This window comes from Culicoides brevitarsis, chromosome 1 (assembly GCF_036172545.1).
Source record: "Culicoides brevitarsis isolate CSIRO-B50_1 chromosome 1, AGI_CSIRO_Cbre_v1, whole genome shotgun sequence".
In the NCBI taxonomy this organism is placed as follows: domain Eukaryota; kingdom Metazoa; phylum Arthropoda; class Insecta; order Diptera; family Ceratopogonidae; genus Culicoides; species Culicoides brevitarsis.
Genome location: NC_087085.1, coordinates 18767281 through 18781042, shown reverse-complemented (window position 1 = coordinate 18781042; position 13762 = coordinate 18767281). Strand labels below are relative to the sequence as shown.

The window sequence follows — 13762 nt, the reverse complement described above, 5'->3', positions numbered from 1 at the left end:
CCAATAAATATTACCGTTGTTTGTTTTTTTTTCATAATTTTTCAAACAAATTTTAAAATTAAAAAAAAATATTTTTATATTGAAAATAGAATTTCAACATGAATTTTTTACTCTATAAAATTATTTAATAATTTTCATAAAATTACTTATTTTTCAATATTTTTTGACGGTTTTTTATGAAAATTTTCTCTTAAATTTTTAATTTAAAATATTCTAAAATCAATTTTAAATATACAAATCAATAATTAAAGAGATTTAAAAAAAAAGAAAAATAACGTTAAAAGCTCAAAAATTTTGTTATTTTGTAAGAAAATAGTATTTCAAAACATTTTTTTCTCAGACCATTTTATTTTAAAAAAATGGTTTTATTTGGAGCGGCCTTAAGCAAGTTTTTTTCAAGTTTTTATATAATTTTAATTAGAACTGTAATTTTTTATGTTGTTTTATTCAATAAAAAAATAAAATGTTTAAATTGTTCACATTGTTCAACTTTAATTTAATATTTTTCCCGCTGACTTGAAAAATTAAATAATAAATAAAAATTTAAATGTATTCCTCTTTTGAAAAAAATATGCAATAATTCAAAATTTTTCAATAATTTTTTTATTTAATTTGAAATTTTCGACTTTTGAAGTGACAAAAAGCTGAAAACTAATTTGACGCAACCTAATAATTTAAAAAAAAAATATTTAGCGAAAAAATTACAATCCATAAACCACCGGCTTTTGCTTTTGCATACAATCCGGTGACAATTTCTTTTGCTGTCCTAAAATCTGCGCCAACAACATTTGATACAACGCTTCGTCACTGCGACTTAACTCAACTTTTTCCTTCTTATCCTTTCCATGCGGACATTCATTTTTTTCTGCAGCTGCTTGTTGGAATTTATCAACTGCCAAATAATCAGCTGGAGCACCTGGTGGCCTGTAAACATCCATAAAGTGTCCCTTGCATTCTGGATAAAAAGTCTCCACATCTTTCGGATCAATGTAAGAAATCACAAAATTCGGCTGAGTTTCATTCAATCCATTCTGATGAATATCAAAACGATTATTCGAGAAAACCATGATTTTCTTTCCAGTATTGTCGGCATACAATTGAATGCTACAAGTACTCGAAAATTTCTTTTTATCAACTGTGATGAGTTGGAAGTCTTTTAATTCGGCACCGTTTACACAAGCAACGGCTCCGTTCTGGATTTGAAGGAAGTAAAAAATATTCCCGTCATTCAACAAACCGACACTTTGTCCATTTTTATTGAATTTCGTGAGTTTTTCAATTTGGAAAGTCAGTTCGTTCTGCTTGGAAGCTTCTTCGTTGTTCAAAACTGCATAAGGAATATGATACAAATATTTTCCAGCGCCACAATGGAAAAACAACCCATACGGACCACGAACGGCATTTTTAACGCCCGTATTAACGGTGTACGTAAAGTGCTGATTTTGCGAAATTTGCACCTCAAAATTGCTCTCAGACGGTTCCGGACGGAAAGGAACAGCTCTAAACTCCCAGAATTTCCGTTCGTTCAACGAATAAGTGCGAATGTGTTTTCTCTTCGAATCCAAGAGATAAAAATAAATTTTTTCTTCGCCAGATTCGCAATCCAGTTCGTCATCATTTACAATCATCGCGGAGTAAGTTTCAGAATACTCGTATTCTTCGACGCTAATTCGTTCAAGCAAGACATCATCACTGGAAAATGCCGTCAAACTACTGGCCCGGACACATTGGAACTGCGTGCCATTGTGATAGCACCCGGTATCGAAGACCCACAAGCGACCACATTTGTCACGAAAAACATCCACAGCATCGATAATTTCAGGTAATTTGGCTTCACACGTGTCCGATGCAAAAAATTGATTTTCCTCGCAACTCGGGTAACAATCAAGAGCGGGGCATTGCGACGAGCCATCCGTATTTTTGGTGTTTGCGACCGCATCGGTAATTAAAAAGCGATTTAAGGAGCTGTAAGTGCCCGGATTTTTCGAACGAATTAAAACGTAAACGTGCGAATTGATAACGACAAATTTCCACGGGATATTTTTCGATGCAACTTGATTTTCGGAACAAACATTTGCCACGGAATCGTCGTTCCACAGTAGTTTCTCCCAGCTACACAGCGTTTGAGCTTTCACTTCGTTCACGAAACTGGTTTTGTTGTTACAATCCTTTGTGGGTTTCTCACAAGGACTTGCAGCAAATGCCACGGAGATCAAAAGCGACAGGAATATTGTTAACTCGACCATTATTTTCAGACTCTGCGACGAAAATTTAAACTTCTTGTTATTTATATTTGAACAAGGAAAATGCGGAACGTGAGAAATTCGTAAATTTTGACAAGTTATGCAAGAATTACGAAATTCTTACATGCTTCCGATTTTTTTGGGAGCTTTCTTTTTGCTTGCATTTTCTCATGAACCGCCCTCGTAATCGTTATTTCATATAAATAAGAGCATTTCTGGCTTTTATCTAGTTCTTTAAAGCCCTCAAAGACACGAGCATGTCTCTTTTAAAATTATTTTTCACTATTTTTGTGCTTTTTCAGGCCTCAAATGCACACAAAAGCTGCGAAAAGCCAAAAGTAACCAACAAAGTACCTGTCAGCGAGTTATGCAGCTTCAATTTCACCGAATGGGAGAATTTTACGTACAACAACGCCGAGGATTTGGAGAATTTTTGCAATGAACATGGCACTAACGGGAATTATTTGATAGACAAAGCGGTCCCAAACAAGATTTTGGTGCACAAGGATAAGGTTTTCGTTGCCATGAACCGCGTTGTGGGAGTTTATTCGACCTTGAACTACTTTTCCATGAGCGACATCACAAGTGATAAGGTTTGCCCCAAGCTGAAATGCTATCCAAACTGCGAAGTTAATACTTTGGCGACTTACCGTGTGTGTCCCAAAGCCAAATATTACCTCACGAATGTCGTGGATATGCAAATCAGCAAATGTGGCGTGCTGTGGGTGCTTGATTCGGGGCATTATGATGACGAAAGCGGAAGATTTGGGTCTGTGGAGATGCAGGAGCCGTGTTTGTGTCAATATAACTTGTCAGCAGCTGCCGGAGAAAATCCCTTTATGGCTTGCTGGTTGTTCCCAGAAGATTTTTACAATGAGCGGAACGTTATGGGATACCAGTCGTTCGTTGTTAACTGCGCTTCTGGATGCGACGATTGCTTTATTTACGTTTTCAACTCGTTAGACGGTAAAATTCTCGTTTTTTCGCTGAAAACGGAGTACATGTGGACATATGAGGGTATAAAACTCTCCCCGGAACCCGATGATGCGGTATTTGAAGTGACGCTACCCGATTACACGAAACACTCGTACGTGGCGTTGTTAGGAGCAGCTGGAATAATCGATGGATCTAAGCTACATTTTGCTAAAAGACCCGGAAAGGAACTTTATAGCATTCCGTATGCGGTTTTAGAGGACCCGGATAACTCCGTGCTGAAGGGATTCGATAACAACATCAAAATTGTCGGTTGTTTGAACGAAAAAGGGCAACTTAACAGCATGGTGGCATCAGATGACGTCGTTTTTGGGGCGCAAGAACAAAATCACGCCATCGTTTGTTATAATAAAAAGTCACATGTGTCATCGGATGATGTCCAGCTGATTGTACAAGATCGCTCCAAATACCCTTACATCGCGAGCGTTTGTCTGAATTCCGACAAACCGGGCGATTCGCAAGTTTATTTCTTGTCCAATAATCTTTTTGACATCCAAAAGAACGGATTGAACCAAAAAACGAAGAATTTCAGGATTTTTTACTTTAATGTCAAGGAAGTGCAGCAACTTTATCCCGATTGCAAGGGATATTTCAAAGATTTGGACATGAAATTTGTTCTGCCGTCACCGCACATGGACGCCAAAAAATTCTACGAGACAGTTAATGCGCAGAAAAAAGCAGCTTGCAACTCAGATTGACATTCTAAGGTGACAAAACAATAAATTTTTTGTAAATTCGAGTAAATATTAATAAACTTACAACAAAAAATGCACTCGTTATTATGTCTCATTACGTACCACTATGCTCATTATCGAGACAATTTTTCACATAATTCAGATTTTTGCTTGCCTGGCAACGCATTCGACGCAGATGCAAGTGAAGGCGAGATAAATAAAATTGTTGCGTGATCCGAAATAACGACAATTCCGACACATGATGCAATTTTGCAGGAAAAAAAAGTTAAATTGTTGTAAAAACTTTTTTTTTCGTTTTTTTCGTGTGGGCGCGTGTTACATACTCAATTACCTAGAAGGCACATAAAAGTACAAATAAATAAGTAACTTTACATTTATTCGATTAAAGTACTTGATGGTGGCCGAATGCATGATGTGGCGCTTATTTATCTCCGTTCGCTTTGAAATTGTTATTATGCGAAATGAGTCATGCTGTGAAGTTGTTAAGGCGCACATCAAGCAAAAAAAAAGAAGCTGCGGGTCTTTAATAAAAATAGCGATTGCGGGATTGTTGAGTGAACGTCAAAGCAGAAGTAGGTAATTTGCTGCTGTGAAATGAAGTCAGTTGCATGGTTGGAAATGATGCCTTCGAGGGATTAATGAGATGGGTTTCTACAAAGTTGCGAAGATTTTGTGAAGAAATTTTGTAAGAAATTTTCTTGAACTTTTAGTTAATTTATTGTGAATTAGGTGAAAATATTGTTTTAGTTGGAAATTTAGTTTTTTGGGCACACAAAAGTTATTTTAACTTTAACTTTCTGAAAATTTATATTTTTTGGGGTTGATATTTATTTTCGCCTGCCTTATGTTAGATTTTGATTTTTTTTTTCTTATATAAAAATAATTTTTTTAATATTAAAAAAATTACAAAATATTTTAAATTTTGCGAATTAATTTTCCAATCGTAGAAAACTAACAAATTTTTTTAAATAATTTTAAAATACTACGTTTTCTAATTTTTTAACCACAAAGTTTGATTAAATTTATTTTAAAAAATAAAAAAAAATAAAATTTTAAAATTAAATTAAAATTATTTTAAATTATATTTTTGAAAAATATTTTTCTTTAATTTTTAAATAATTATTTCAAATATTTTATTTAATTTTAAAATATTTATTCTTTCAAATTTAAAAACAAAATATTTTAATTAAATTAAAAATTTAAATGTTTTTGAGATTTTCAGCATTTTTTAAAATTAAAATTATTGTATTTAATTAATATTTTTATAAAGACATTAAAAATAATTTCATTGAAATGCTTTTTTTAAGCTTGAAAATAAGTAAAAAAATTATTAACCGATTTTGAGTTTAAATTTGGAAAAAAGTAAAATTATTTAAGGAATAAAATTTCAAGAAAATGTTAAAAAATTACATTTAAATGATTAAAAAATTTTTAAGCCAATTTTAGACAAAACAATAAAGATTTAAAAAATATTTTTCGTTATAAGTCAAACAATATTTTTTTTTCTAAAATTTAATTTTGATAAAGAGAAGCTGAATTAATTTTTAAATTTAAAAATTTCGTTACTTTAAGAATTTTTAAACTTATGATTCAGCATTAAGTCGAAAAATTTTTTCACTTAAATACTTTTTCCTTTAGTAAATTTAATGAGAAAAAAATATTTTTTTCTCAAAATGTAGGATAAAAAAAACTTAAGACAACTATGATGAGTTCAAATGCGTAATGCAGCAAAATCTAAAGACACATTCACACAAATTTATTGCCTGGGAAGCCCCATTAATGTTCAGTTAAATGTCATTCACATAAATCACGCAACTTGAGGCGTTTATAATTAAACAAAATTATTGCCATTTATCGGTTAAAATCGGTGCCTTTCCCTGCCCGACAATCAAATCTAAATAATAATAATATAAATATGAAACAACTACGCTCCACAAACATAAATTATTAATCGAATGACAAGATTTGTTAAAATAATACCTACCTACACGACCGTTCACGCTGCTTGTTGACAGCCAGTAATTAAGACTACACTCGGACCCATATTTCATGCAAAAGTCGGATAAAACTTTTATTTTGATTGTCATTGCGCTGCACATCAAGCTACTTGCAAGCCGAAAATTGCCAAAAGCTTGCAATATTTCAACAATAAATCAATTTTTTTCTGTTGTCATTGCTTAAAGTTATCATTTCGAGAACCCGATCATTAATAAAACATATTTGTCCAAGTTATGGACATTCAATGAACTCGAACGAAATGAAATATATATAAACACAAAAAGTAATTATGTAATGTATGTGGTGTGCATTTGCGGTAGTAATAATAAAATTTACTGCTTCCAACTTCTCCCAGCACAACGCCACAAATATAAGTCACTTGCAATTATTATTATCCTGTGTTATGTAGAATTTTATTGCTATTCGAGTTATTTATTGCCTCAAAGAATGATAAATATAGAAATTTTTCTCCTTCTCTTTCTCTATTTAATGTAGAAAACGTGGTCTGCTGGTTTGATTGAAAATAGATCAGAAATTGACTTGATCTTCATTGCACTGTGAAAAATTGATGTCTCGAAATTTAAAATATAAAAAAATCAAGAATTTGTGAAAAAAAAAATTTTTTAGTTTGTTTTTATAATTTTTGTGGCATCAAAAAATTTTTTGGAGTGAAAATAATTTTTGAGGTGAAGATTTTTGATAATATTCAAAGGAACATAAATAAAAAGCTTAAAAAAGATTTTTTTAAAAATCATTATAAAATTAACGTTTTTTTTTCAAAATAAATAAGGCCGCTCCAAATTTTTTTTTAAACTTTTTGTCCCAAAAACTTTTCAAAATTGAAATTTAAATTGCACAAATTAAACAAAAAAATTAAACTGTTATAAAAATGTACAAAATGTTAAAAAAATCAATATTTTATCTTTTATGGTTCATAATTTTTCAAAATTTGATAATTTATGAAATTTTTTGGTATTTTTAAAATTTTTGAAAAAAAAATTTCGTTAAAAAACTGTTTTTGAAAAATTTTTTTTGAAAAAAATTTTAATTTTTATTATTGTTAACTTTTTTCATTTTTAAAAATTTTGTAAAATTCCTTGAAAAAATATGTAAAGACAAAAAACGGTTTTTGAAGAAATTTCTTTTTTTATTTTGCAAATTTTTTTTCATCTTAAAAAATTGAAATTATTTTTCGAAATTTTTTTTAAAAAAAATAAAAATTTTTTAAGTTTTTACAAATTTTTTTTACAAAATTTTTAATTTGAATTTTCATAATAAAAATTCAATTAAAAACATAAGTAAATATAAAATTATTAATCACAAAAATCTGTTTAAATGTTTTTATTTTGTATCAATTAAGTATTTCAAAAAACTTATAGCGTTCATAATGCGTTAAAAATATGCCATTTACCGTGGTAATATGAATTTTGAAATCTCGCCTGGAAAAAATTTTTAAGTTATTTTTTCATCGACAAAATTTTTAATTTTTAGTATAAAAAAAAATTATATAAAAAATTGAAAATTTGGAGCGGCCTAATTAAAAAAAAATAAAAATTTTTTAATTTATTTTACGGTTTTTTCAATTTTTACAAAAATTTTAATTTTTTTTTAGTACCTAATTTAATTTAAAATAATAAATAAATTAATTAAATAATAATATAAAATAATTAATCAAGAAATTTTTTGATTGTTAGAAGAAAAATCTTTTGATAAATATTTTTAATACAAAAACACTCAAAACTTATTTTTTTTATACTTTTTTTTAAAATTTTATTTTATTTTATTTTAAATTTTTAGGTAATAATTTTTTACTCATAGAAAAAGTTTCAAAAAATTAAGAAATGTTAAACATTTAAAAATTTTTCATTGCCAAAATTTCAAATTTTTTGTGTCTCCTAGAACTCATTTTTAACTTGTGAACATGAATTTTTCACAGTGTTCATTTTATTTTTTTTTATTCCGAGAAAAATCTCATTTATCACTTTTTATTAGTTTATCATAAAACATTAAAAAAAGTTAATTTTGTATTTTATTAAAATGTTTCATTTAACTTGCAGCCAGAATCCAGATATTTCATCATCATCGTATCATTCAATAAAATTTTTCGTGGCTTTAGGTGATAAGCAAATTGCCGGGTGATCAACGAGAAACAGAGCTCAACATGATCAACGCAACAAATGACAACAATAAATCATGTTTCAGCACAAGCACGGCAGCAAATGCTCCATAATAATAATCTGATGGTCAATAAAGAGAAAAAAAAATTGTGCGCGAATAGTTGCGTGTGTGAAGTGACTGATTCGCATTTTATTTATTATTTATTATCAATAAATGGTTGGTAATTTATGGCTTAGGTGAGTTTTTAAATATAGTCGAAGAAAAATTTTTTTATCGGTCTAGCATTAAAAAAAAGCTTATGAACGCCCACTTTACTTTGAAATTGTGAATAAATATTTTCTTTAAACAAGAAAAGGTGCACTTCCGAGTTTTTGTGCGAAATTTCACTATAAAATTTTTGTTTTTTGTAAATATTTGCAGAAAAAAATAAACAAATTATTCTTATTATAAATTGTGGTGTCAAGTGCACATTCATTTTAGTTTGCTTTAATTCGACTTCGTGCACGTTTCAACTCTCTTTATTTTTATAAAAAAAATAATAAATTTAAAATGACATCATTTAAGACGATTTTTTGCATTTTTGTAAGAATTTTTGTTCAAAAATAAATAAAATAATTTTTTAATATTTTTTTTCTTACAGATTTTGGCAATTTTCAGTATTGCACTTATCGAAGCTCGTCCATCACCGAACGCACTTGACGATGCAGAATCAAATAAACCCACGGACGAGCAAGTAAGATGGTTGTTGGATCTCGCGGAGAAACACAACGTTAAAACAAAAGATCAAGGATGTGCTTTGTATAAAAAGGATCCCTCAAAATGTCCCAAAAGCCTGGTAGAAATCGTGAAAGCTATTTGTGCCGATTCTCGTTAATGATCGTGGTACCGTTATTCTGTCCCTTAATTGGATGCAATTAGTCGCAAACGTGTTTTTTAGAAAAAATTAGAAAAAAATCGTCAAATAAATTAGTTCAAACTACAAAAGTGCTTTGTTTGATGAGACAAAAAAAAAAATAGTGGAGATAAACAAATTTTACAATGACACGAAATTTTGCATCCCATATCGAACTAATAGTCGTCACATCAATCGCCTCTAATCTCCGTTCGTTCCTCTCTTTTTGTGCACTATTTACATGTATTATTTAGCGATGTCCATATGCCAGCAAAATGTTTCAATGGTGGAAGTGATTAATGAATTAATGATCGTTACAAACATGCAAGCACGATAACTAAATACAGAATGCGCGACACCAAATCAAGTGATTGGTGATTGACAGTAAATTATGGGTAAATGACTAACAAATAGCAGTTGATTTTAAGTTGTAACACCATCATCATGTTGGTCGTCGTCGTCGCCGCCGGCAGAGATTTTCTGATATACTGTATCACAAAGTAAGCGATCGCGCAGGTGATTGTACACCGCTAAATGAAGGTAGAATGGGAGGTCAGCATTTTATGAGGTTGTTTCGTGTCAAATTTTGGGATTTTATTACTTTTTAAGGAATATTAAGTTAGAAAAGTTGTTAAGTTAAGTCGGTAGAAAAAAATTAGCTTAATTTTTTTAAAATTTTATGAAAGAAAAAACTTAAAAAATTATTAATTAAAGTTTTTTACTAAATTATATAAAGTTAAAATAAAAAATTTTGAATTTTTATTTTTTTATTTAAATTTTTAAAAAATATTTTAAATTATTAAATTTGTTTTAAATTAAATAATTTATCATTTAAATTCTGATAAAATAAAAATTAAATTAAATAATTTTTATTTTTTTTTATTTAATTCAGTATATTTTTTTAGTTTAAAGTTAACATTTCGAATTTTTTGTCAAAATTATTTAAAATCAATTTGAAAAATTATTTTTTTTTGCTATTTTTATAATTTTTAAAAAATATTTTTAAAATTTTAAATCTGTTTTAAATGAAATTATTATTTATCATTTATTTTCTGTTGAAAAAAAATATTAACTGAACTTGAAAATATTTTTAATTTTTTTTTTATTTCATTCAGTATATTTTTAGTTAAAAATTCTGAAAAAGTTAAGACTATTAAAAATGAAAATATTTTTTTTTTGGTAATTCTTTTTTTTGAAGTAAATTAACATTGCTTAAAAATGTAAAAAAAAAATCTTAAGCGATTAAAAAAAAAACAAAAATAAGTTAAAAAAAATCTTAAGAAAAATATGTCAAAATTATTTAAAATTTTATTTATTCAAGGCCAAATTATTTATTTATTATATTTTAATATTTCATATATTTTTTTTATTAAAAAATCAAAACAAAAATTATGTTAAATAAAAATTAGTTCGAAAAATTTTCAATCAATTTTATCAAAAATTTTAAATTTTTTGAAAAATTTTATTAATAAGTTTGAAATTTTTCTGACAATTTTAAATTTAAATTTCAAAAATTAGATAAAAAAAATTAAAATTTAGATTTTACTTAAAATTTTAATATTTTTTATCTTAATTTAATTTTTCAGACTTATCAAATATTTTTATTTTATCAAAACCCGATTTAAAGTGAAAGTATTGGTAAGTTTTTATAATTTTTATTTCGAATTTCTTGTCAATTTTACTATTTTAGACTTTTTATTATTACAGCAAGAACTGACTCTTACATCTGGGGATACAAAATAAAAGGACAGACGCATGAATAATAAATGGCATGGAACTATCAACCATTATTTTATTAAAATTCATTCTTGATGCGGTAGACAGGTGCCAAAAGTGCCACATAAAAGCACACAAAACCCTCACTGGAGAGAACACGAGAGAGAGAGACTTGAGCTAGACCATTTATTTCATCGCAAAATACGTGCGGAATACATAAAATTTTGCAACATTTCCACTCATCTTTTGCCTGGCTTGGCTAGTGCACGCAACACCATCGAATTCACCACAAAATTAAAACATCATGAGGATTGTTGCATCACCACTACACGCCGTCGTCGCCACACACCAGCAGCAGCAACAACAAAGAAGGACACAGCCACAAATGAATATTAATTAGGTAGAAAATGTTATTTTTGTCTGCCTGCACTATTTCGTGCATTATAAAGTGTGCTGCAAGGTGATATATGTGCTCTGTATGATTATTACTCGAAAGTAATTCTCTGACTTCTTGACCCCCGACATTGGTCTTGTGCGACACTCGACATCACGTTTGTTTGCCGTGACGACTTTTTTTTAATTAAAATCGTTTTGATTGTTCTCTTTTAGTTTATTGCAGCGGTAAAAACACGCAGACACGATTGACCGACGTCGATTTGACACGACATGTGAACGAAAAGAAGGAAGATCAAAGGTATCGAAGGTATTTAAATTGTTCTCACACATTTCACGATGCTGACGAGAGAATGTCTCACCTGATTAAATATGGCTGGCAGTTCCTGTTATTTGCTTGTGTGATGATTGTGTCACTCAACGAGGCTTCGCTTACCTCAAGTGCCTATCAAATTACACTCGTCACGTAATTCCTCACTCCAATACTACTAAAAATAATAATGAAATATTTTTGTGCAACATTTTTGTACACAACTGAGGTTGGTAATTTTTTTTCTTTATCGGCAAGTTACGATCTTGTGAAATTTTTTATTGTTCATTTTTTTTTATTTATTTTTGATAAGAAAAAATATTTTTTTCTTCAGAATTAATTTCTTTTAATTTTTAGAGATTTTTTTTTATTAATTTTTGATAAGAAAATTTTTTTTAAATCTATTTTTTCTATTTAATTATTTATTTTTTCTTAAATGAAAAATATTTTTTTCTTCAAAATTTAAAAATTATTATTTTTTTTAATTTTTCACAATTTTATTTTTATTTATTTTGGATAAAAAATATTTTTTGTAGAATTAAAAAATATTTTTTTTTTAATTTTTACTATTTTTTTTTTATTTATCTATTTATTTATTTTTATTTTATTTTATTTTTTTTTTTTTATAAGAAAAATATTTTTTTTCTTAGGAAATTAAAATTATTTTCTTTTAATTTTCACTGAGTTTATTTTATTTTTTAAACACATGTAACTTTTTTTTTGCTGACAACGTCGCGACGGCAAATTACTCAAAATTTAAAAACAAAACAAATCATAACTGCAGAGACAATTTACAAAACACAGGTTTCACCGCGATAAAGTATCGTAACAAACTAATTGCAAATATTAAATAAAAAGACTTATAATAGAGGTAAAACAACAACAATACACTAATGATACAAATATATGTATGCAATGTGCATACGTTATACTTTAAAATGTATGTCGTACACCGCTCTCGCTATCAGAGTAATAATAAATGTAAGAAACAGCGGCAAGTACCTCTACCTCATGTACGACAGAAAAAAAATAAGTTTTTTTTACATATAAATTGTGCGTTGTACTAAAACACGATGAAGACAGTTGTTCCCTTTGTACTGTTGTTGCTGCTGTTACTGATATCAATATTGTTGTTAGTTGTAGCGAGCGCATGAAATAATGCTGAAAGTAAATAAATAAAAATATATTTTAAAACAAAAACGAAACCTAGAGAAATGACGTATGAGTATGAATAAGCGACGACGACGCGACATCGATACACTACCGGATGAGAAAATGTGGAATGAAGGGTTTTGTGATGCCATGCCGCCGCCGAGTGAGAACGGATATTTATTTTTGGATAACCATTGTTTAGGTAAAGATGTTCTGAGTTTCCGGAAAATTTTCTTTTATTAGTGAAATTAGAGCGATTTTTTTAAAATTTTTCTCGCAACTAGGAAAAAATTTAGGGAAAAGCTTATCAATTTTTTTTTTAATTTTCAAAATTTTTAAGTCACCTAATTTGAAATTTTTAAACAATTTCTTTAAATTTAAAATAATTTCATTTTTTATTTTCGAAATTTTCAAAATTAACTTAAAAATGAAAATAAAGAAAATAATATTTAATTAAAATTAATTAAAAAATATTTTTTCTTGTAGAACGGTTTACAGAGTTTTTGATTTTTATCTCTTGAGATAAAATATTGAGAATTTATCTTGAAAAAAATATTTGAACATTTTTAAAAAATCTTCTTTGATTTTTATAAATATTTTAAATATTTAAAAATATTTCAATATTAAATATCTTTTTCTTTTATAAAAATTCGTATATTTTTCTGCATTTTATTATTATTAATTTTTATTTATTGATTTTTTTCGAATTTGAAACCAAGCTTTCTCTATTTTTTTGATTTAAACCAAAAAATTGTCCTTTATGTAAAATTTTAAAAAAATCGTTTAAAAAACTTTCTTTTAAAATTTTCTGAAGTTTTAATAAAAATTCTTTAAAATAACATTTTATTACTAAGCGGTTTATAAAAAAAGGTATAAAAAAGCGGTTTCAAGTGATTTTTTTTTAATTTTTAAAAATATTTCAATTGTTGAAAAATTCTTAAAAATTAGGATAAACTATACAAAAAATTATAAAATAAAAAATATAAATAAAGTACAAAAAAAAAATAAAATAATAAATCTCTAAATAAATTTAATTTATTTAAAATTTAATTTATTATTTAAAATTTATTATTAAAATTAATTAAAAAAATTTCTTCTAACTGCACCACTGCATCAAAATCATACCTCAATTCCATTTCATTGATCACTGCTAAGCATTTAAATAAGCGAAATGAAGCCCCACATACCAACAACTCAAAATTGAAGCCTTTTAAAAATTTAAACTTCACCCGCATCATCATCATTTTAAATG

At 27.7% G+C, this 13762-nt stretch overlaps 3 protein-coding genes across 3 annotated transcripts in view; 1 reads left to right on the top strand and 2 right to left on the bottom strand.

The window, feature by feature from the left end:
* Positions 1-11577, bottom strand: part of LOC134837395 (bcl-2-related ovarian killer protein) — a 31140-nt gene extending 19563 nt beyond the window's left edge. Inside the window, exon 1 of the mRNA XM_063852767.1 lies at positions 11411-11577. The gene's annotated coding sequence lies outside the window, so the exon portion shown is untranslated. The remainder of the gene's footprint in view (positions 1-11410) is intronic.
* Positions 702-2246, bottom strand: LOC134837391 (L-dopachrome tautomerase yellow-f-like). The gene has a single exon (XM_063852761.1). It carries the CDS (start codon positions 2244-2246, stop codon positions 702-704), a length of 1545 nt encoding a protein of 514 aa, XP_063708831.1.
* On the top strand, positions 2307-3934 carry LOC134837390 (protein yellow-like). The gene is made up of 2 exons (XM_063852760.1): positions 2307-2315; positions 2546-3934. Exons 1-2 carry the CDS (start codon positions 2307-2309, stop codon positions 3932-3934), a joined length of 1398 nt encoding a protein of 465 aa, XP_063708830.1.
* Positions 11578-13762: the final 2185 nt, after the last annotated feature.

Coding starts and splice junctions, on each gene's coding strand:
- LOC134837391 (XM_063852761.1), bottom strand. CDS start 2,246: ATGGTCGAGTTAACAATATTCCTGTCGCTTTTGATCTCCGTGGCATTT.